Raw genomic sequence first — 24,470 nt, forward strand, 5'->3', positions numbered from 1 at the left:
ATTTTTAGAGGAAGTTAAGTGTACAAAATTATATTCTATATTTAGAACTGGTGACGCTGCAGATTCTTTGTAACAATAAAATTGTAAACATTTAACATGAAATGTTGAGGCGCAAAAGACAAGATCAAATATTATACTTAACTCCAAAATACACTGTAACCATAAGATGAAGTCAAAAGTTGCAGAATCTGCAAAATGTTATTTTACCAAAATAAGAAGGGTTCATATAAAATGAATGTTTTTCATTTAGTACTGACTGAAGATATTTAACGTAAAAGATGTTTACATATAGTCCACAAGAGAAAATAATAGTTGAATTTATAAAAAAAATAACCCTGTTCAAAAGTTTACACACTTGATTCTTATTACTGTGTTGTTACCTGAATGATCCGCAGATGTTTTTTTGTTTTGTTTAGTGATAGTTTACGAATCCCTTGTTTGTCCTGAACTATTAAACTGCCTGCTGTTCTTCAGAAAAATCCTTCAGGTCCCACAAATTCTTTGATTTTCAGTATTGAGTATTTGAACCCTTTTCAACAATGACTGTATGATTTTGAGATTAATTATTTTCACACTGAGGACAACTGAGGGACTCATATGCAACTCTTACAGAAGGTTCAAACACTCACTGATGCTCCACAAAGAAAAACAATGCATTAAGAGCAGGGGGTGTAAGTTTTTCTTATTTTGCCTGAATATCTTTTTTTTTTCATTTAGTACTGCCTTTCAGAAGCTACAGAAGATACATACATGTTTCCCAGAAGACAAAATAAGTTCAATTTACCCTGATCTCCAAATTCCAAAAGTTTTCACCCCCAACTCTTAATGCATCTTGTTTCCTTCTGGAGCATCAGTGAGTGTTCAAATACACAAAAATGCTGAAAAACCAAAGAATCTGTGGGACCTGAAGGATTTCTCTGAAGAACAGTGTAAAGTTTAACTATTCAGGACAAACAAGAGACTAGTGAACCAAAAAAAAAACACAGCTATGGATCATTCAGGTAACAACACAGTATTAAGAATCAAGTGTATGTAAACCTTTGAACAGGGTCGTTTTTATCAATTCAACTGTAATATTATATGTAAATGTCTTTTATGTGAAATATCTTATTCAGGTCAGTACTAAATAAAAAAAATAATCACAGATTCTGCAAGGTGTATGTAAACTTTTGACTTTAACTGTATATACAACCATGATGACCCGTTATTCATGATACAAATCAAGTAGTTAATAAAACCCATTAAAAAGTAAGACTTGAATTTGGACAAAAACATTTTAATGACAGAGTAACATTGAATATAAATTATTAATGTGTAACATTAGTAGTTAGTCTGTTGGCATAAATGACACATGTTAGTACAGTATTGGAATTTTTCTACATCACAAACAAAATACAAAACAACACAATAATCAAAATTACTACAAACCAAAGTCTGAAATGATAAATGTACATTGTAAATGATTGGACCCAGTAGTGTGCTTCGGACTTTTAAGAGTCTTCAGGTGATGGTCAGTGTTAAGTCTATAAATGGCATTATCTACAGTAACTATGGCAATGAATGTCAACACACAATAACCACAGAAAAACACAACGATCAGACATGAAAACTTAAAACGGGGAGAGGCTGGGCACTTTAATATTGATGTCCCCGATATTGATGTTACGAGGTATTTCAGGAAGGTTCATATTTTTGACAGCAGAAACAGCTCGTGCTGGTGCTGCAGACAGACCACCCTGACAAAAAAAAAAAAACACATACACACAAAAATGATTCTCCATTATTATTTACTATTTTTAGTGCAGACTAGCACATCTGATTTTTAAATACACCACCAAAAAAACTAAACAAAACAAAAAAACAGGAGATATGCCTGTAAATGTTACACATTTTGGAAATAATAACTTCAGCTTTTTACAATTTATAAAGACAGATCCAGGATTTAATCTATAAATAGTAAATAAACAGTTAATTTATTGTCCATTCTTTAAGGATACAAGGCTAAACCCGGCACTAAACAAGATATGATACAAATATGGTTTTAATTATCATAGTATACATAATGTTCTAATCTATTATATTTAGAAAAGTTTTTTTTATCAGAAATTACAAACACAATTCAAAAGTTAAACAAATAAACCCAAAGTATAAAATACAGTAGCGTTTAACCGTCTTTAGCGTTAACAGTCTTTAACCGAACGTTGTGATTGGATGCTGCTTTGATTCTCTTGGATTTGTGTTTTATTGACTTGTGTAAAATTTCCTCTTATTATCTCCTGCCATGTTTACATAAGAGTACGTCTAGTGTTGTCAAACATTATTGATCACCTCGACTGCAGATACAATATCAGAATAGTGATTGTAAATTATATGATATAGTTTTACGCCTTTCATCTTTGATACACCCAAAAGATTTGCAAGAACAAATGCAGTAAACTATTTAAAAGTGTGCCTTCCTGTCTGGGTTGAGGTACAGCAATGGATGTAAAAGGTGTGTGAATAAAACTGGAGTGACTACTAGTTACTCTGTTAATGTGAACTCACCTCCGATTTCTCCATTCTGTTCTGCAGCTCAACTTGGGCGACTATTTCATTCATGTTAGTTTCCAAAACCATCCCACCCATGACAACCTCCTGAAGAATGTTATGAACCTGCAAAAAAACACAAAAACATCAAACTTCATGTCATTTTTATTAGTAACTTAAAACAAAAACAACTAGGCCTGAGTAGCAAAACAAATTTCTGTTTCATTAGGGTATATTTTAGTAAATATTTAAACATTTTATCACTGGTGCACTCTTAAATGAAAAGTATCAATTCGGAAAATCCTTTGCAGAATCTTTTTTGATTCACTAATAACCTGTTGACAAGAGTCTTTATTTGTGAATCTGAGTACGGTGGTTGCTCTGAATGTTTTGATTCATTAAAAAGAACCAGTTTGTAAAAGACACTTGTTTGCAAGTCAAACTATACTGCTTGCACTGCATGTTTTTGATTCTTTAAATCATAGCTGTAACTAGTTCAGGAATCAAATTACTAGATTTGGGGTACTCTGACTTGTACTCAGACTGGAGACTGGTGTCGAGTACAATTTTTAGCGGACTCGGACTTGTCACGGGAATTATTGCCGGGTCCAGGGACATTTGACGGAAATTTTACTAACCAGATGCATTATTGACATTCAGTATTTGCACGTGTTTAAAAGTCTTGCCAGTACTTGAAAGCCTGTTGGTTTCTTTGCATACACACAACCAAAGTGTGCTCACTGAAAGCGCCTCTCAGTCAGTGTGCAAATGCTGAATTAAGTTTTCTTTAGCATATTATTTCTATACACTTACATGAAAAGTAATGTCAAAATGTACCGTCTTGGAGAAAAAAAAGCCATACATTGTCATTTCCAAGTAATTCCTTCTACTCATAAAACATTCTTATTGATTAGATGACTAACACACTTAGATTTAAAAAAAATTTTTATTGTGGTGCCATAATCAAATGATCAGAGCGAGAATAATGACCTACATAAAACCTTTCCTACATTTTCTTTCATTTCATTATATTCCATTATATTCCAAGTTAAAGTGGTTCAAATTTGAGTAATTTTGGTGTGTTTTGGCAAATAAGTTAATTTTGTTATTTTTTCTTACAGTTAAGATTTATTTCAAGCAAACAATTTTTTTTTATGGTTTTAATTTTATTTTTTGTGTTGTTACCATTAATAACACTGCTGAAAACTGACCTTATCCATGTGAAAGATTAAGTCCAGTTCACACACATTCTCAAAGCATTTGTCCAGGGTTTCCACAAAGACCTGCATGACAAAATTATACACAATTGTAAATAACAACATGTACTTTCAGCAAGATTTTCAAAAGACTCAAGTAACATTTCAGGTTACACACACACACACACACACACACACACACACACACACACACATAAAAGAAGTGAATTAACTAATCATGCAAAAAAAAGTACTATGGCACTACCATGGTATCAGATGGCAGTACTACTGTATGCCACTCAGCTAGAGTGTATACCATACTAAATGAATAGTACTTGACATTATATTTACATGATCTGCCCCCTTGTGGCTGTAGGCCAGAACTATAGAGTCTAAATTGCAGAATGTTCACCTGTATGAGATCTAGAATCCCCAGCTCGCTCTCTGATGAATCCACACAAAACACAAAGTACAGGGTGGCATAGTGTCTGTAGATCAGCTTGTAGTCAGAGCCTCCGATCAAACTGAATTTAAAAAGAGAAAAACTACAGTAAATTGCTTCTGAGATTTATTGAGCATCTCAATAACTTTAGAGACGTATTCATCTTTATACATTCCTAGATATAGAAATACAACTGACAGTTCCTATGTGTAACATTATTATGCAGAAACACTTGTCACCTTCCGCCCTCCAAAAAATTGCAGACGTTGTCGTCTCTTTTGGACACCAGATGAAAGGTCTCCCTAATGATCTGCTGTTGCATGTCTTCTGCCTGTGAAAGAAACATGATAAGTTGATGTAAATTAATTTTACCTTGGATTTTTACGTTAACTCATTACATATTAAAATACACAGAGGAGCGAATGAAAAACTAGTGATTTATGTAGATGAGTTATACACATATGTAACCCTGGACCACAAAACCAGTCTTAAGTAGAACTGGTATATTTGTGGCAATAGCTAAAAATACATTGTATGGGTCAAAATTATCAAATTTTCTTTTATAGCAAAAATCATTAGGATATGCAAATGTTCCATTAAGATATTTTGTAAATTTCCTAACGTAAATATATCAAAGTTTAAGTTTTGATTAGTAATATGCATTGCTAAGAACTTAATTCAGACAACTTTAAAGGCGATATTCTCATTATTTACATTTTTTGCTCCCTTAGATTCTAGATTTTCAAATAGTTGTATCTCAACCAGATATTGTCCTATCCTAACAAACCATACATCAATGGAAAGCTTATTCATTCAGTTTTTTAATGTCTAAATATCACTTTCAACAAATTTACCCTTATGACTGATTCTGTGGTCCAGGGTCACATTTAATAAGCAATAAACAAAATAAGGAACTGACTTTCCAGTAAGAGGCTTAGAAAATAATTATTCCATATCACAAAACATTACATTATACACAAATGATTTATCTAATCAAACGCTGAATGTTCATTTATAAATACTGAATAAATGACAATTAATTAAATGTATTTTCTCTTAAGGTCTTCAATAGTAAGAATGGCAATAGCTGGCAAAAGCAGTTTCAGTGTCTGAAAGTCTTTTATGCGCTTATCTTACAAAATATTGGTAGAATCTGATGAGCCTAGGTTTCCCATGGTTGTTGAAAATGAGAATAGCCTTAATCATCCTTGTCGTTTAGTTATTTTTAATGTGGTTACTCGTTGTTTTTTTAGCTAAGCTTCAGCTTAGAACGACTCTAGGTATTTCCGTGTCACGTGACTTTTCCATGACAAAAGTCCTTGGAAATAAAACTACCGATGGGGAAAACGACTAGAAAGAAGAAACTGTGCGTGTGGCATTTTTTAAATACATATATATATATGTGTGTGTGTGTGTGTGTGTGTGTGTGTGTGTGTGTGTGTGTGTGTGTGTGTGTGTGTGTGTGTGTGTGTGTGTGTGTGTGTGTGTGTGTGTGTGAGTGACATTGGAACACAAAACCAGTCATAAGGTAAAATTTTACAAAACTGAGATGTATAGATATGTATAGACACATGAAAGCTCAATAAATAAGCTTTATATTGGTATATGGTTTGTTAGGATAGGACAATATTTGGCCGAGATACAACTATTTGAAAATCTGGAATCTGAGGGTGCAAAAAAATCTAAATACTGAGAAAATCACCTTTAAAGTTGTCCAAATTAAGTTCTTAACAATGCATATTACTAATAAAAAAATAGATTTTGATATATTTATAGTAGGAATTTTACAAAAAATCTTCATGGAACATGATCTTTACTTAATTTCCTTATGATTTTTGGCATAAAAGAAAAATCAATAATTTTGACCCATACTATGTATTTTTGGCTATTGCTACAAATATACCCCAGCGACTTAAGACTGGTTTTGTGGTCCAGGGTCATATATATTTATTTATACTTTACAAACTTGAACTGACGACTTTTATTTTGACGCGCTCACGGACCGCTGCGTGACCCGGATGTCTTGCGTTTCCTCTTGTCGCATCACTCGTGTGTCGTGTCTATCAGCTAGCTGCTACTTACATAAACAACCCGATTTAAAATATGAAACATTTGACAGGAGAGTGACAATAAACACGCACTGCATGAGGAATGAAACGGTATTCATTAGCGTATATTTGTAGACTGCAGTAAAGAAAAGTGTTTTGGAAACGCTGCTGTTTACATTTAGACAAACTGAAATTTTTACCATAAAAGGACGCGTTGTTTTTGCTGGTAAGTGCAACCTCGTGAGCTTTTTTATCTTTGCTTTATCAATGCTTTAATTGTTAAGACCGTTTCTGTATTTTGTGTTTTATTTTATTTAGTGCATGTTTAATTAAGTCAGTTTGTAATTAGTGTAATTAATGTGTATATGTTATGTTATTTATATAGTAGGGTGTGTCTCTAAGAAAAGTAGATCCAGATGTGATTTAGAAAACACATGTTCCACTGTAAACAACAAACAACAGTAGTCTTTGTAATCACACGCCTCTTAACTGACCTACATTACATGTTAGTTATGGTTATGATTCTTAAGAAGTTAGTAACCATAATAATAAGATCAAATACGAATTTGGGATTGAACTTGAGTTAATATTAGTAATGGGTATCACGTGTGTAGTAAATGACTATTATAGATTAAGAAAAGCATCCAATAATGCATGATAATGCTGATAGTTGTGGGAGTGATTTAATCCTGCTCTATTTTTTTCTATAGCTACAAATTGGTTTATTTCTTTTCTCTGTTTAATTTCCAGATCAGGACGGACCATCCTTGAATAATCTGCTTCATCTCTTAGTGAGTTTCATTCCTTTGTTGAAGCTTGGATGGAAGTCATATGATCCGTACATCCTGGAACGGGTTTAGTGAGCACTTCAGTTCTGTTTGCAGTGACGGCTATAACCAGGCGTTCGGAGGGGTGTGGCAGACATTTATGTGCTTCGCCCAAACCCTTTTTAATCACTTTGCAAACTTCCTTATAACCAACAAAGCCTGTGTACATGCAGGTTCAACTCAAGTTCAAAGTACTTTTCAAGTCTTAGAAGAGGTTAGGGCTTATGTTACTTTAAAGTAGGAGCTTTAAATATAAAATATAAAAGGCCTATGTGTTTTAAAGCACTTATGGTCTAGTCTTAGTTGAACAGGATTGTGAAACTGCTGTTTTGCAGGTAGACCAGATGAAATTTTGAAATTCTTCCTTGTAGTGTTTTGGAATTTGTACTAGATGGCGCAATTGAATCACATTTATGTTCATTCTCACTGCTTCTCTGAGACAAATCATGTCTATCAAGTTTTTAAAAATTAATATATTTGAGTTGAGAGACAGTTTTATGAATTATTGCTTTTGTTTGTCTCACAGATGTTGGGGATGTGACCCTTTCTCACATTATGGTCTCAACCACTAATGTGATCATGACTGTCCATCCTGTCCTGGTCCTGCTGCCCATTCTGGGGTTCCTTGTGCTTCCATGTGCACCCGGGCATTTGGAGAATGACCTCAGGATAGTGACTAATGTGACTGTGGAAAACCCGCTAAATTGTAGTCTAAAACTTTGTAAGTCTGTCTACTGCATCTCAGATATCGTTTTGATTGATTCCTTTAAATTGCATTTTTTTTGGTATTTCTAAATAAATATTGCTGGATTGCAATAACATATTGAGATAGGCAACTACAAAGGGTTGTGAGGTTTAAATCAGTCTGATTCTGTGTAGTATTGCTTTTTTATTTATATATATATATATATATATATATATATATATATATATATATATATAGCTCACCAAGCCTGCATTTATTTTATCCAAAGTACAGCAAAAGTAGTAATATTGTGAAATATTTTTACCATTTAAAATAATTGCTATTTTAAAATGTAATTTCTTGTGATTTCGAAGCTAAATTTTCAACATCATTCCTCCAGTCAGATGATCCTTAAGAAATCATTTTAATATTCTAATTTGCTGCTTAAAAACATTTTTATTATTATGTTGAAAACAGTTGAGTAGAATTTTTTCAGGGTTCTTTGATAAATAGAAAGTTCAGAAGGACATTATTTATCTGAAATAGTAATCTTTTGTAATATTATGAATGTCTTTATTATCACCTTTAATCAATTTAAAGCATCCTTGTTATATAAAAGTATTAATGAATCTTTTTTTTAATTATACTGACTTCAAGCTTTTGAATGGTATAGTGTATAATGTTACAAACACTTTTTATTTCAGATAAATGCTGATCTGTGTATCGTTCTATTCATCAAAAAATGATAATAAATAAAATGTTTTAAATATTGATAATAATAATAATAATAAATGTTTCTTGAACAGCAAATCAGCATATTAGAATGAGTTCTGAAGGATCATGTGACACTGAAGACTGGAGTAATGATGCTAAAAATGTAGCTTTGATCACAGGAATAATTTACATTTTAAAATATATTAAAATCGAAAACAGTTATTTTAAATGGCAAAAATATTTTAAAAATGTTACTGATTTTGCTTTACTTTGCATCAAATAAATACAAGCTTGGTGAGCAGAAGGGAGAGTTTCTTTAAAAAACATTCAAAATCTTACTGTTCAAAAACTTTTGACTCGTAGTGTGTATATTTATATTTACTAACAGGTTTTAATTTTTTGTCATTTAATGTCAAGCCTTTTTTAAAGCAAAGAAGCTATGTAAGAATTATATATTATTCATATAATAAAAGCAAGTCATCTTGGTAACTTTTGCGCACATCTACATCAGCAGAATTAGTAACAACAACATTCGATTGTCAAAGAAAAAAATGTTTAAAGGGATAGTTCACCCAAAAATAAACATTTTGTCATCATTTACTTACTCTCATGTCATTCAGAACCTGTAAGACTTTCTGCGGAGCAAAAGGAAACATTGGGCCATTGACTTTAATTGTATAGACAAAAAAAAAAAAAAGAAAAATCACTGAGACGTTGTTTAAAATGTTATACTTGTTTTAAAAAGACATGAGTCTGGGTAAGTTGACAATCTTCATTCTTCAATGTCCAGTCCCTTTACGTTTGCAGTTCTGTCCTTGACAGTTCCATCAGCTGGCCCTAAACTCTGTCACACAGGCCATCCTTATTGTTGATCCCTGCACATATGTGACAAAACTAGTCTTAAGTAGCATGGGTATAGTTGTAGCAATAGCCAAAAATACATTGTATGAATCAAAATTATCGATTTATAGTTTATGCCATTAGGATATTAAAGGTTGTATCAGCGATTTCTAGCCTAAAACATAAAGTGTCAAATTCAGCTGACCTTTATTCACGATCCGCTCGCTGCCTGCCCCATAAATTGTCTGTGAAAAAACCGCGTCTCTCTGGTCAGCCTAGGGTCCGAGATATGCCAAAAAAACAATCGGCGCTATCAACAATAACCACAGATAAACAAACCGTGTTCCAACCAATCAGCGTCAGGGGGTTCGTGTTGTGGACTTTCCTACTGGTGCAGGGATGTGAGGGAGGCGGAGCGAAAGTCCATAACACCAAACCCCTGACGCTGATTGGTTGGAACAATGTTTGTTTTTGCTGTGGAAAGGTTGGTAGTGCCGATTGTTTTTTTGGCATATCTCGGACCCTAGGCTGACCAGAGAGACGCGGTTTTTTCACAGACAATTTATGGGGCAGGCAGCGAGCGGATCGTGATGAAAGATAAGCTGAATTTTACACTTTATGTTTCAGGCTAGAAATCGCTGATACAACCTTTAAGTAAAGATCACGTCAAATGAAGATATTTTGAAAATTTCCTACAGTAAATATATCAAAACCTAATTTTTGTATTAGTAATATGCATTCCTAAGAACTTCATTTGCACAACTTTAAAGGCGATTTTCTCAATATTTAGATTTTTTTGCAACCTCAGATTCCAGATTTTCAAATTGTTGTATCTCGGCCAAATATTGTCCTATCCTAAAGCTTATTTATCCAGGCTTCAGATGATGTATAAATCTCAATTAAAAAAAAGACTCTTTGTGACTAGTTTTGTGTTCCAGGGTCACATATATAAGACGGAAAGGAAAATAAACACATTTGTTTGGTTCGTTGCCACTATTTCCAAGAGTCAAACTAGCCTGTTTTCTTTTTCTTTATTTATTTGAGGGCTTGAGAATGAAATGCAATCTGCATGCTACCTTCAGAGATAAAACGGGTTACCTGTGGAATATCATATTTTTAAAAGTAAAGCCATATGTTGTGTTTTGTCTTTTATACATCACGTTTTTCCCTTGAAGGACGTGCACTTTCAAAGAAGGCCATGTGTTTCGCATTTAAGATGAAAGGGAGGCCTGGGCTGGCTGTTCTGCTTATGCGCCAGGCGCTGCTTCAGCAGGCCATACCCTTCTACAGTCTTCGTCAAGACATGCTCTTTTTTTAATTAAATCACTTTCTATTCCACCCTCTCGCTTTGACCACACACGTTGTACTTGACTCGCCACCTCTGTAAACACGCAGACAGCCGAAATGACCCCAAGGCATGTTGGCTTTGTTTTCGGGGGTAGAGCGACCTGCCCTGCCCCCGCTTGATAACACACACGTATGTCGTCGGTATTGAGTTTCCATCCCGTTAACCGTACAGAGATCGAAAGCAAGGTCAGAATCACCGCCGCCATCTGGAAGTCTGAAATGTTTGGAATGATGGCGAGCTATAAATACATAAGCATTCCACATTCCACTGCTGGGAACGGTGTGTTTTTAAGACACGTCAAAGTCGAAACGTACTACAGGGCAACCTGTTGCGATGGCAAAAATCAGGCCAGGTCCTCTACTACTTCACACCACTCTCCTTGTGCTTTTGGTTTCATGCGTTTTCTGCTCTAAACAGCTGGAGAAGTGTTTAAAAGGGAAAAAATGCATGCGATGCAGCTGGCTTCTCAATTTAGTGTGTAAACGCTGACCAAGAGATGATTCAACCAGTAGTTTTCACCTCACCGAGGTTGATTATTGATTCACCTGGAGCTTTTAAATGCTGGATGATTGTCCAAATAGGGAAACCGGGGCATTTTGGAGCATTCAGCAGTGCCAGCGCAAGCAAATTCTTTATAGCCCCGTTGGTCCTGCCGTGTTGCAGCCACCTGGTTAAGTAATCAGGGGAAGTGGGAATAAGGGAACAAGTGGAGACGGATGTGGAGGTTGAGGTGTGCTGTACCTAACGCACACATGGCTGCTGGGAGGGGATCAAAGAGAGGTGCGGCAAGGCCTGTTTTTCCTCCCAGACGTGGCTCGTTCCCGAAGACTGCAGAGCTCAGGATATGCAGTTTGACATCCAGTAATGAGCATTCGGGGAACGTCTCTGTCCCAATGAAAACAAGCCGAGGTTGATGAGTCACAGATTGCACTGTTTGTTTTATTTCATATTTTAGAGTGAGCTGTAAAATATATTTGGCCTTGACACTCTAAAAACTGACTTTAGATACTTGGATTTGGGTTATGGTTGCGCACAGTGTCAGTTTTTTCAGTTTGATGATTTATGAATTGGTGTTCGTCCACATTGATGTAATTTTGGTGTAATATGTTTTACGTTGAATTTTTCATTTCTTGTGAATATACACTATACCAGTAAAACGTTTTTTAAAGAATTCTCTTCTGCTCACCAAACCTGCATTTATTTTATCCAAAATACAGCAAAAGCAGTACTATTGTGAAATATTTTTATTATTAAAAATAACTGCTTTCTATTCGAATATATTTTAAAATGTAATTTATTCCTGTGATCAAAGCTAAATTTTTAGCATCATTACTCTAGTCTTCAGTGTCACATGATCCATTCTAACATGCTGATTTGCTTTTTTTTATTATTATTATTATTATTATCAATATTTAAAAAGGTTGGGAATTAATTATAGAAATTGTTTTCAACATAACAATAATAATATATACTAGAATGATTTATGAAGGATCATGTGACTGGAGTAATGATGCTACAAATTCAGCTTTTAAATCACAGGAATAAATAAAATTTTAAAATATATTCAAATAGAAAACAGTTATTTTAAACAGTGTAAATATTTTTTAAATGTTACTGTTTTTGCTGTGCTTTGGATCAAATAAATGCAGGGTTGGTGTGCAGAAGAGACTTTAAAAAAAATCTTTGACTGGTAGTCTATTTGTATTTTGTTTTGTAACTTTACCTCCTATTTTGTCAGGATTCAGACTGAGTTAAACCATTAACTTGTTTACTTTTTAAATTATTCATTCAGAACTGGCTCATAAGAGTCATTTATTTGTGAATAAATTTGTTAACTTACACTTGTTTTTTTTTTTAGCTTGCCACATTCAATTTGGTCTGCAACTCGCATTCACAGTCCTTTTAAAGGATTCATTCACTTCCAGAATAAAAACTGAATAAAAAAATTACTCATCCCTATGTCATCCAAGATGCTCATGTATTTCTTTCTTCAGTTGAAAAGAAATTAAGGTTTTTGAGGAAAACATTCAACTTCAACAGGCACAAATTGGTTGAAGGTCCAAATTGCAGTTTCAATGCAGCTTCAAAGGGCTCTACATCATCCCAACCAAGGAATAAGGGTCTTATCTAGTGAAACAATTGGTCATTTTATTAAAAAAAAAAAAAACTGACACTGCAGTTTGGACCTTCAACACTTTGGCTCCCATTGTCCAAGTCCACTATATAGAGAAAAATCCTGGAATGTTTTCCTCAAAAACCTTAATTTCTTTTCAACTGAAGAAAGAAACACATAAACATCTTAGACAACATGGGGGTGAGTAAATTACCAGGAAATTTTTATTCTGGAAACCAACTAATTTTTTCAAATAAGGCCTTCTTTGGCACTCATTGGCATTCATTAGGAGCTGTGTCTATTCAGCAATCTTATGTAGTTTTGAAGTCCATCAAAATTGACTACAAACAAGGTTTATATTAAGTAACAATCTTGGTTTGTTTTTTCTAAGAGAATGTCTTGTTGATTCGTTTGTTCTTCATTTTTCAGGTCCTCAAAATGAATCCTGTTCGAAGGCTATTCCTAATGAAAATGAGTGTTTTCTGATCAGCTGCTTGAATAACACCCAGAAGTCTTCTTGTGAAAATATCACAAATTTCAACGACCTTTTAGTGGAACTAAGCGTGAAGGCAAATGGTAATATCTTTTCATTGGTTTGCCTGCATTTTTTTATACATTTGTGCTTTCAGTGATAGAATTTTTCATCTCGTGCAAAAATTTTTGTATTTGTTTCATTAATTAACTTCATTTCTTACTTTGGAATGATTTGCCACACTGATACAAAACAGTAACTTCTGAGGTAACCTAGGGCTGTTTTGGAATCGATTCCGATTCCTGGGTCTGGAATCAATGGGATTCGATTCTAAGAATCGTTTCCTAAATGTTTGTTTCGATTCTTTTTCGATTCTTGTTTTTTAGATTAAAGAAACCTAATCTCGCCATGACTACAGGATGTAAAGGTCATAGAATGTATCCTTCTCATAATATGAAGACGATATATATAAATTATAATTTAGTCTGCTTTGCCCGTGAAAATTAGTCATAGCCCACAGCTCAAAACAAAAAATTACAGATAAAGTTTTGAGGAAAACATTTCAGGATTTCTCTCCAATAATGGATATGTATGGTGCCCCCAAGTTTGAACTTCCAAAATGCAGTTTAGACGCAGCTTCAAAGGGCTCTAAACGGTCTTATCTAGCGAAATTATCAGTTATTTTCGAAACAAATTGACAATTTATATACTTTTAAACCTGAAAATGCTAGTTTTGGCTTGTCTCTGCGATGTGATCCTGAAATGTTTTCCTCAAAAAACATAATTTGTTTACGACTGAAGAAAGAAAGACATGAACATCTTGGATGACAAGGGGGGTGAGTACATTATCTGTAAATTTTTGTTCTGGAAGTGAACTAATCCTTTAATAATAAAGTTTACTTTGTATGTTTTGCACAAAATTAACAAACTGTACACTGAAACAAAATAACTAGACCATTAACAATAACACTGAAAGAGCTCACATGGTTTATCTATCAATCAGATGCGCTCTCGGCCACTGATCTATGCTTGTGGCGTTTTCTTTTAGAATTATCATTGGCTGATAGAAATGTTTTAAAAATAGTAGGCCTATTTTAGATGAAAATAAGATCAAGATCACATCATGATCAATTTTGTTGTGCAGCGCTCAAAATTGTGGACAACATAAGCCAGTTCCACCATAAAATAACTTCTGAATCGTTTTTTTAACTGGTTCATCAAACTCTAATGAACGAAAATTTTCGTGGAGACGAATCTGACTTCTAATTACTTTTAGCGAGTAAGAGGGAGGCGAATGGTAGGCTAATAAAAATATAAAAATGAAAATAATGTTTTATCTCACCATTCTCGTAATTATGGCTTTTAGCGAGCACGAGGGAGGCGAATGGTACTTCTCAAATGGAAGGCTGCATCTTCAAATTCAGATGATCTCAGTACAGACTCATTTTCTTTTAGCTTATTTTTGTAAATTTAAATGAGTGCAGCCTTCCATTTAAGAGGCACCAATAGATAAGCTTCGTTGAACTGAAAAAGGCTCTGAATGAGGAGTTGATTCCCCTCGGTTCCAACCTATGGAAATGACTCTCAATTTCCAACGCCTCGGAATCGTTTCTTTTTGGAATCGATTCCCAGCCATAAGGTAACCTGAGAATCTAGTTAAAGGGATAGTTCATCCAAAAATGAAAATTTGATGTTTATCTGCTTACCCCAAGGGCATCCAAGATGTAGGTGACTTTGTTTCTTCAGTAGAACACAAACAAAGATTTTGAACTCAAACCGTTGCAGTCTGTCAGTCATATAATGGCAGTCAATGGTTACCAAATCTTTGAGTAAAAAAAAAAACATACACAGACAAAACCAAATTAAACCCTGTGGCTCGTGACCATACATTGAGGTCTTAAGACACGTAACGATTGGTCTCTGCAAGAAATTGAACAGTATTTCTATCATTATTTACCTCTGATCCACCGGAACATTCATCAGTTTGGAGCGTGTTTACGTTCAACGTGCGCTGGCAATGTAGTGGGTGAAAAGTCAACGCTCCCATATGAGTTCACACAAGTAAACGTAATCTTTAAGTTTTTAATTGGTTGCCAGAATCAGGATAAGCACAAGTAATTACCATTTTGAGAGGCCAGTATGCACTATGTAAACGATGAGTGATGTATACACGCGACAGATCGCTTCCGTGGTGTTGAGAACGTGCTCAGGAGAGTAGAAGATTGCGATGGATCAGAGGTAAATAATGATATAAATACTGTTCAGTTTTTTACACAGACCAATTGTTTGGTGTCTTAAGACCTCAATGTATCGTCGCGAGCTGCAGGATTTATTTTGGTTTTTACTCTTAACGAATTGGTAACCATTGACTGCCATTAAATGACTGACAGACTGCAATGGTTTGAGTTAAAAATCTTTGTGTTCTACTAAAGAAACAAAGTCACCTACATCTTGGAAGCCCTGGGGGTAAGCAGATAAATCTATTTACTAACTATTTATTTAAGAAATGTAATTGTGTGGCATTGGTGCAATAACATGTTCCAGAATATCAGCCAGATGTCACCATTTACCAACCCAGACTTTATTTTTGCAGACTCCATGCATGAGGCCAAAAATCAGACTGATAAATCGGCACTTCCCCATGAGTCTTCTGGCACCAACTCTTCATCTAATGTCATACAACCATTGCCAACTGAACCTAACATCTTGACCACCAGGACTACCACAAAACTGGCCACTTTACCAAACAAATTTACGACTATAGCGCCCACCAACCTGCAGACAACCCTAGCAGAGAAAGCGTCCAAAACTGCTGCAGTGCCAAAACCAACGATCGCCACAAGCACTCAGACAACACCAGTCAAGACATCCACCACCACAACTACACCTAAACCAACCACAACAACCAGCCCTAAACCCTCTCCAACAAATACCAGCACAACAACCACCTCCACAACAGTTGCACAAACCACAATTCCAAAACAGCCTTCACCCTCACCATCAGTGCCTACAACACCTTCTACATCAACTCCTTCCGCAAAACCAATCCAAACTTCTCCAGCAGCATCACCAGCGCCATCCACCATGCCAAAAACCTCATTGAGCCCTTCATTAGTGGCATCTACACTGCCCAAGGCACAGGACATTCCCAAAAGGGACCAAGCCATTAAAAAGATGCCCGGAGACCCTTTGACCAGCCACCTGTTGAACACAAGCTCCTTGCTGGCCGTTCTTCTGTTTGGCCTTCTCTTCTTCGTGGTCACGGTGGCGCTGTTTCTCAAACAAGCTTACGAGAGCTATAGGCGGAAGGACTACACTCAGGTCGACTATCTCATCAATGGAATGTACTCCGATTCGGGGGTCTGACCAGGATTGTGTGGTTTACATTTCAGTATATTTCAATTTTGAAAGATTGGTAGCAGATTGATTTTGGTTTGAGACCCCTTGGTAGCACTCAAACGCTTGAAAGCCCCAGACTACTTCTTGATATGAGAATCCAGCTGGTGCTTGAGTGGGTTGGAATGATGTGTATCTTTTGTTTCTATGCAGATTTAGCTTCCACGTAATTCTTGGCACATGGGGCTGAAGCCTTAGTATTAACTTAGCCCTCAACCTTCGTTCAACGAATGTCATTATAAAGGGATTCATAGTGCAATACTTGGAAATGTTCTGTCTAATCTGTCATGTCCAGTGTTTCATCTGCGGCTGATGAGTTGGCTGCAATAATTGCCTTTTTATGTTTGTGGGAACGGTTCAGGAACATTCAAAGAATGCCTTTTTTCTTTTCCTTTTTTGTATGTGTGTGAGAAGTAAATGCCAAACCAGGAATTGTGGCACAGAAGCACATTATTGTAAAGCCAAGGGAATAACTCAGCCATTGTGTATTTAGTGTCTGGAACAAAGAGCAGATCAGAGGAAGGGATGAAGTATGACAGTTTGATATGTGCCAAATTGATTTTGTAAGTCTTAATAGCTGCACTGTTAAAAAGATATATAATAAAGAAAAAACTTACTTTGCACTTTGTCTCATTTTATTGTGTGTGAAGTGTCTGTCTCTACTAGATGTTTACTTAACTGTGATCCACGACTAGGCTGACGCAGAATCTGTGCATCTGGTTTCCACATAAATGTGAACTTTTATCGTCATGGAGCTTCCATGCATTTCACTGCTCTTAGATACAGTTCTCCCCCCAAAAACGTTTTTTGGCGAAAACTGAAATGAAATATTTAGCTGCAGTGACAACTGAATGACCTCATATGCTAAACAACAACAATATATTTGTGTTTTAGAATACCAAAAAAATATTGTTAATATGTATCTTCACACCTTGGCATGAACAACCAAGTGAAACCAGAAGCATCCACCTTTTTTTTCAACACAGAAGTAAGCTGTTTTCTCTGAATGTGCAAGACTTCCGGATCATTAACCATTGTAGGGAAATAACGAAAAGAGTAACAATGTGTAAAAGGTGAAACTGTTTGCAATACAAACCACTGTGTTCATAATTAAGATAATACATATGGTAAGATTTGCAACACCAATATGCAATATCAAGCAGCAAAATGAGCTGTTTTGTACAGCCAATGTTGCTCAAAATGATCGTATTTGGAAGAAAATTGTCGTACACGAGTCAAGCTTATTTATCTAGACCAACAACTTTTTGACACAACCTGCATCCCAGCTAACAATTTTTGGTTCCCACAATGTTAGTTTTTGGTTAGCCAGAAAGTTTTCTTAACGTTCCCAGAAAGTTAGTTTTTGGTTTGTAGAACGTTTACAGAAATATTAGTTTTTGGTTCCCAGAAAGTTAGGTTTTTTTGTTTTTAGAACACTATTCTAATGTTACCCTAACGTTATTATAACGTTCCCCGAATATTAGTTTTTGGTTCCCAGAGCGTTATTTTTGGGATTAGTTCACTTCCAGAACAAAAATTTACAGATAATTTACTCACCCCCTTGTCATCCAAGATGTCTTTCTTTCTTCAGTCTTTCTTCTTTTTTGAGGAAAACATTTCAGGAATTTTCTCCATGTAATGGACTTCCATGGTGCTCCGAGTTTGAACTTCCAAAATGCAGTTAAAATGCAGCTTTTAGGGTCTTATCTAGCTAAAAGATTGGTTATTTTTATTTTTTATTACAATTTATATACTTTTTAACCTCAAACGCTCATCTTGTCTTGCTCTGCCTGAACTTTGTTTTTTTTTTCAGTGTGTTCTAACATTAGGGTATGTCGAAAAACTCCCATCTTCAACTTCAAAAATAATTTTAAAATCATCCTACATCACTGCATAAGTACCGACTAAGTACTGTTTGCTAAGTGAACATGCAAAGAAGATCAAACAACCTTAACAAAAAAGGTAGAACAGCAATGTAGGGCAATTTTGGAGTTGAGGGAGTTTTTCGACACTAACTGTCTTGAACCGGAAAAACAAACAAACAAGACAAGCGTTTAAGGTTATAAAGTATATAAATTGCAATTTTTTAAACAAAATTACCAATCGTTTCGCTAGAAGATCCTTCTTCCTCGACTGGGATCGTTTAGAGCCTTTTCATTTAAACTGCATTTTGGAAGTTCAAACTCGCGGGCACCATAGTAGACCACTATTTGGAGAACATTCCTGAAATGTTTTCCTCAAGAAACATAATTTCTTCAGAAAGACCCTCGGGTGGGTCGCGAGTCTTAAAAATGGGTCACCAAAAGATTTTAAGAAAATGTATATATGTTTAAGAATCAGGGTAAGGAATTGGAACCGGAAAATTTAATTTTAATAACTAAATAAACAACAAACAACAAACCAAAAGTAAGCGGCAGCCACCTCACAGCAGAATCCAATGTGTATTTGTGTTTGCGCTGTTTTAGCAGTGTTGAGTATTCATTCCAGCCAATACTGTTTGTTTCTGGAACGCAATAGCCAATCAGAGGCGTTCCAGTCAGAATCAACTCAGAGTTCAAACTAGTTTTTGTTTAAATCCTCGCAACGCGAATCCTCTCATTACAATTAACAAAGCGTAGACGCGATGTAAATAAGAGATTAATTGATTATAGCGGAATTTTCTGAGATTGCAATAGACCGAAATGAGTCACAGCTTTTTAGTGATTAAGGGAGCTGAATACACAGAGTTCACGCAGAGCTAAAACTCTATGACAAGCATTTGAGGTTAAAAAGTCCCATCGTTTCGCTAGATGAGACCGTTCTTCCTTGGCTGGGATTGTTTAGAGCCCTTTGTAGCTGTATTTAAACTTGCTTTTGAAAGTTCAAACTCGCAGGCAGCATCAAAGTCCAGCTAACTCAAAAAATATAATTTATTAATGACTGAAGAAAGAAAGACATCTTGTATGACAAGGGGGTGAGTAAATTACTGTAATTTTTGTTATGGAAGTGAAAGTTTCCTTTAACATATTTTACCATGCTTATCTAAATGAGCACAGACAATTTACAAAAACCAAGCAGAAAAGGATGCGTAAGTTCAAGGGGTCCATCACCTTGCTTTTGGAGCCAGCAGCCCCCAGGTTTCTCATGGTTTCAAAGTGTTTTATGAGTAGGGCATATCAATCAGTCTTTGGAGTAAACAAGATGCCACACATAAACAAGCCACATCTGTCGGCCAATAATTGCACCTTGGAAACGTGCGATGCACATTGTCTAATTTTAAAGGTCTGGAAGTTTAACGAGTTGGAAGGAAGGTGGGCCGACACCTTTACAACAAGCTCACCAGGGGATGGTTTTGTTTTGGCGGGAAACGCAACAAAGGTTACGTGAAATGTGGATTTTATTAGAGAAGCACAGAATGGAGTATGGAGTCTGCTGTTATCTTCTGCAAGTGGTTGTGCAACTAGTTGCTGACCTGATCTGGCCTAAAAAAAAATTTTTCCACAACCTATGATTACCACATTTCTTGCCGAGTGTTGCATTTCTGTAATTTCCAAAGGAATTGTCTCAGGCCTCAAAATTTCCCAATCTCTCACTTTCTTTTGCCATTTCACATCCTAGATTTTTACTTCATGCCAAAAGAGAAACAACGCAGAGAAATTTCCAATAAAAATGTTAACTGCGCTTTCCAAACAAAACAGTGGGCCTCTCATTTGTTTTGATGGTTTGCTATTGATACTAGCTATTAGCCGTTTATTGACTGCAACTTTCAGCAGAATATCCGCGTTTTCCTTGGTTGTGTAACTAAGTGGCAGACACATATTTCACCACGACTATGAAATCTTGACTATGAATTTCCAGTGAGAGTAGGTAGCAAGCAACAGGGTTAGTGCAAAGCACATTGACATGATGCCTCTATAAACCCTTTGTTTTAAGAGGACTTGTTCCAGATGGCATCTGTTATGTGCGAAATATGTCTTGCATTAAGTCTTGGATGCATTAATACGAAGTCTAATATTCAAAAGTAACAACGGGCAGTGGAGAAAGTGATTTTTTTATTTGCGCGCAGGGCTCGGTGGATCAAAGAGAACGCCGAGAGCTATATTGCACAGGTGACTGTAAAGGCAGGTTTCATTACAGCATATTTCTCTAGGCCCGGGAATTACTGCCTGCTTCGCTCACACGCACTACCACGCACATATGCTTTCACTTTGGACTTGGAGTTGGTTGCAGAACTTTACCATTCAGCCCAACGAGCGCTTTCAGTCCGCCAGGGGTTCGGTTTGATCCTTGATGTTTACAGCACCCCAGGACTCATGAAAGAGGCCGAAATGAATTTGCATCATTGTATTTTACTCTTTTATAATGTGAGCTTTCATACGAGCATGAAGAAACATAACAGGCTAGCAACTAACAGGAGAAACGGTGCCAAGCTTGGCATGTTTAAGCTGATGTTTTCTGAAGTACAGAGAAGAACTGATCCGCCATTCACTTACAAAGCAGGTTTTATACATTTTAAGGTTTTTATCTCTCCCTAAGGAAAGTAAAATGAGATCTTATTGATCTCAGTTGTTTCTCATGTATGTATCATGTTTCAGAACTCATTTTTGAGAATCTGCAATCAGAGACCATAAACATTTCTCAAAATGTTCTCCCAAGACCAAATGAGATCTCTTCAATATCTCAATCGTTTCTCCTGCTTTTCAGATTCTTCTCCTGATTCCAGGAAACGCAGATCTCATGTTTGTATCATAATGTTTCAGAAACTATATTTGAGAACAGTCAGAGAACTCAAATATGTCTAATTTCTCTTGCTTTTCAGATTGTTCTCCTGAGAAAGAGACTCCAGAACTCAGAGAACCCATATGTGTTCTTTGAGAAGTCAAACGTGTCTCATCAAGTTTTCTCAAGACCAAATGAGATCTTTTTAATATCTCAGTCATTTCTCCTGCTTTTCAGATTGTTCTATTTAAAAAAAAACACTCGAGAAGACACTAATATCGCATTTGTTTCCTAGGACCTAATGTTTCAGAACTCATATTTGAGAATCTGCAATCAGAGAACTTAAACTCTCAAAATGTTCTCCCAAGACCAAATGAGATTTCTTCAATATCTCAATCGTTTCTCCTACTTTTCAGATTCTTCTCCTGACTCCAGAAACTGCAAGTCTCATGTTTGTATCATAATGTTTCAGAAACTATATTCGAGAACAGTCAGAGAACTCAAACATGTCTAATTTCTCCTGCTTTTCAGATTGTTCCCCTGAGAAAGAGACTCCAGAAAAGACTAATCTCACTTTCTGTATCATAATGTTTCAGAACTCATATGTGTTCTCTGAGAAGTCAAAAATGTCTCATCAAGTTCTCTCAAGACCAAATGAGGTAGCTTTAATATCTCAGTTATTTTTCCTGCTTTTCAGATAGTTCTATTTAAAAACACACACACACACACACACACACACACACACACACACACACACACACTCAAGAAGACACTAATCTCACATTTATTTCCTAGGAACTAATGTTTCAGAACTCATAGTTGAGAATCTGCAATTAGAGAACTTAAACATGTCTCAAGACCAAATGAGATCACTTCAATATCTCAATAATTTTTCTTGCTTTTCAGACTCTTTTCTTGACTCTAGAAAACACAAATCTCATGTTTGTATCATAATGTTTCAGAACTCACATGTGTTCTCTGAGAAGTCAAACATGTCTCATCAAGTTCTCTCAAGACCAAATGAGATCTCTTTAATATCTCAGTTGTTTCTGCTTTTCAGATTGTTCTCCTGAGAAATAAAATTACTCCAGAAACACTAGTTTCATATTTGTAACATGTTTCAGAACTTATATTTGAGAACCTGCGATCAGAGAACTCAAAAATGTCTCATAAAGTTCTCCCAAGAACAAATGAGATTTCTTTAATATCTCAATCATTTCTCCTGCTTTTCAGATTATTCTAGTAAAAAAGGACTCAAGAAGACACTAATCTCACATATGTTTCCTAATATGTCAGAACTCATATTTGACAATCTGTTATCAGAGTAATCAAGTTCTCCCAAGACCAAAAGAGATCTCTTTAATAGTTCAATAATTTCTTTAGATTTTCATGTTTCAATTTTTCAGAGCTCTATTTGACAATCTGAGTCAGAAATCTCAAATATGTCTCATCACATTTTTCCAAGACCAAATGAGATCTCTTTATACCTCTATTTATCCTGCTTTTCAGATTGTTTTCCTGAGAAAAATGACTCCAAAAGAGACTAATTTCACATTTGCATCATGATGTTTCAGAACTCATATTTAGGAATCTGCAATCGGAGAACTCAAACATGTCTCATAAAGATCTCCCATGACTAAATAAGATTCATATCTTAATCATTCCTCTTGCTTTTCAGATCGTTCTACTAAAAAAGGACTCGAGAAGACACTGAGCTTACATATGTCTCTTAATACTGTATGTCAGAACAGTCTGTATATTACTGTATATTTGACAGTCTGCTATCAGGGAAATCAAAAATGTCTCATCAAGTTCTCCCAAGAACAAACCAGATCTTTTTTTTATCTAAATTATTTCTAGTTCTCCTGAGAAAAGACTCTAGAAAACACTAATCTCACGTTTGTATCATAATGTTTCAGATTGCAAATTTGACAATCTGTGGTCAGAGAATTAAAATATGTCTCATCAAGTTCTCCCAAGAACAAATGAGATCTCTTTTAATATCTCAATCATTTCTCCTGCTTTTCAGATTGTTCTCCTGAGAAAAATACACCAGAAAACACTAGTCTTACATTTGCATCATGTTTCAGAACTCATATTTGAGAATCTGCAGTTGGAGAACTCAAAAATATCTCATCAAGTTCTTTGAAGACCAAATGAGATCTCTTTAATATCTCAATGATTTCTCCTGTTTTTAAGATCATTTTACTAAAAAAGGACTCGAGAAGACACTAATCTCACATATTTATTCTAATATGTCAGCTGCTATCAGGGAAATCAAATGTCTCGTCAAGTTCTCCCAAGACCAAATGACATCTCTTTAATATATGAATTATTTATGCTGCTTTTCAAATTGTTCTCCTGAGAAAATACTCCAGAAAACACTTATCTTACTTTTGTATCATAATGTTTCAGAACTCTGAGAATCTGCCACCAGAGAACTCAAATATCTCATGAACTTCTCCCAACGCCAAACTCTATATTCTTACTGCATTTAAAACAATTGCATCATGTTGGTCTCTTTTTACTTTTCTGAAGGGGTTTTTCTTATTATGAAAAACCGGTTGCTTCTATTGAAATTCCCCTAAAGTACCAGAATATAAAGCTTCAAAAAAGTATAAGAAAAGGGAAACATGTCGTAGTGGAAGTCTGTGATCTCTTTAATATCTCAATTGTTTCTTCCAGAAAAGATCTCACATTTGTATCATAATGTTTCAGAACTCATGCACTCTTAAAAATAAGGGTGCTTTGCGATGCCATAGAAGAACCTTTTTGTCTAAATGGTTCCATAAAGAACCTGTAGCATCTGAAGAACCTTTTTGTTTCACAAAAGGTTCTTTGTGGCAAAAATAAGTTTCTTCAGATTTTAAAAAGGTAAGCAAGAAATGGTTCTTTAAAGAACCTTTGACTGAATGGTTCTTTGTGGAACCAAAAATGGTTCTTTTATGGCATCACTTGAAGCACCTTTATTTTTAAGAGTGTATTTGACAATCTGTTATTGGAGAACTCAAAAAATGTCTCATCAAGTTCTCCCAAGAACAAATGAGATCTAAATGATGAATTAATGAGAATTATGAATGAAATGAGATTTAAAATTCCAATCATTTATCCTACTTTTCAGATCGTTCTATCTCAATTATTTCAAACTGTTTTCCTGACAATTGT

At 35.3% G+C, this 24,470-nt stretch overlaps 2 protein-coding genes across 2 annotated transcripts; one reads left to right on the top strand and one right to left on the bottom strand.

Annotated features, from left to right (window-relative positions):
* Positions 1-1,255: 1,255 nt before the first annotated feature.
* ap3s2 (adaptor related protein complex 3 subunit sigma 2) lies at positions 1,256-5,449 on the bottom strand. The gene is made up of 6 exons (XM_073832067.1): positions 5,302-5,449; positions 4,404-4,495; positions 4,135-4,246; positions 3,738-3,809; positions 2,545-2,652; positions 1,256-1,736 (listed from the first exon to the last, which is right to left on the bottom strand). Exons 1-6 carry the CDS (start codon positions 5,368-5,370, stop codon positions 1,611-1,613), a joined length of 579 nt encoding a protein of 192 aa, XP_073688168.1. The 5' UTR covers positions 5,371-5,449; the 3' UTR covers positions 1,256-1,610.
* A 765-nt stretch (positions 5,450-6,214) lies between these two features.
* c25h11orf24 (chromosome 25 C11orf24 homolog) lies at positions 6,215-17,230 on the top strand. Its single transcript, XM_073832081.1, has 5 exons — positions 6,215-6,438; positions 6,963-7,003; positions 7,566-7,760; positions 13,169-13,315; positions 15,805-17,230. Exons 3-5 carry the CDS (start codon positions 7,595-7,597, stop codon positions 16,575-16,577), a joined length of 1,086 nt encoding a protein of 361 aa, XP_073688182.1. The 5' UTR covers positions 6,215-6,438; positions 6,963-7,003; positions 7,566-7,594; the 3' UTR covers positions 16,578-17,230.
* The last annotated feature ends 7,240 nt before the right edge of the window (positions 17,231-24,470 follow it).

Source organism: Garra rufa, chromosome 25 (assembly GCF_049309525.1).
Source record: "Garra rufa chromosome 25, GarRuf1.0, whole genome shotgun sequence".
Lineage (NCBI taxonomy): Eukaryota > Metazoa > Chordata > Actinopteri > Cypriniformes > Cyprinidae > Garra > Garra rufa.

Coding starts and splice junctions, on each gene's coding strand:
- ap3s2 (XM_073832067.1), bottom strand. CDS start 5,370: ATGATTAAGGCTATTCTCATTTTCAACAACCATGGGAAACCTAGGCTC. Junction 3,810..4,134: donor GGATTCTAGATCTCATACAG/GTGAACATTCTG, acceptor TTTGTCATGCAG/GTCTTTGTGGAAACCCTGGA. Junction 2,653..3,737: donor TAATCTTTCACATGGATAAG/GTCAGTTTTCAG, acceptor GTTTTTTTGCAG/GTTCATAACATTCTTCAGGA.
- c25h11orf24 (XM_073832081.1), top strand. CDS start 7,595: ATGGTCTCAACCACTAATGTGATCATGACTGTCCATCCTGTCCTGGTC. Junction 7,761..13,168: donor AAATTGTAGTCTAAAACTTT/GTAAGTCTGTCT, acceptor TTCATTTTTCAG/GTCCTCAAAATGAATCCTGT. Junction 13,316..15,804: donor ACTAAGCGTGAAGGCAAATG/GTAATATCTTTT, acceptor TTATTTTTGCAG/ACTCCATGCATGAGGCCAAA.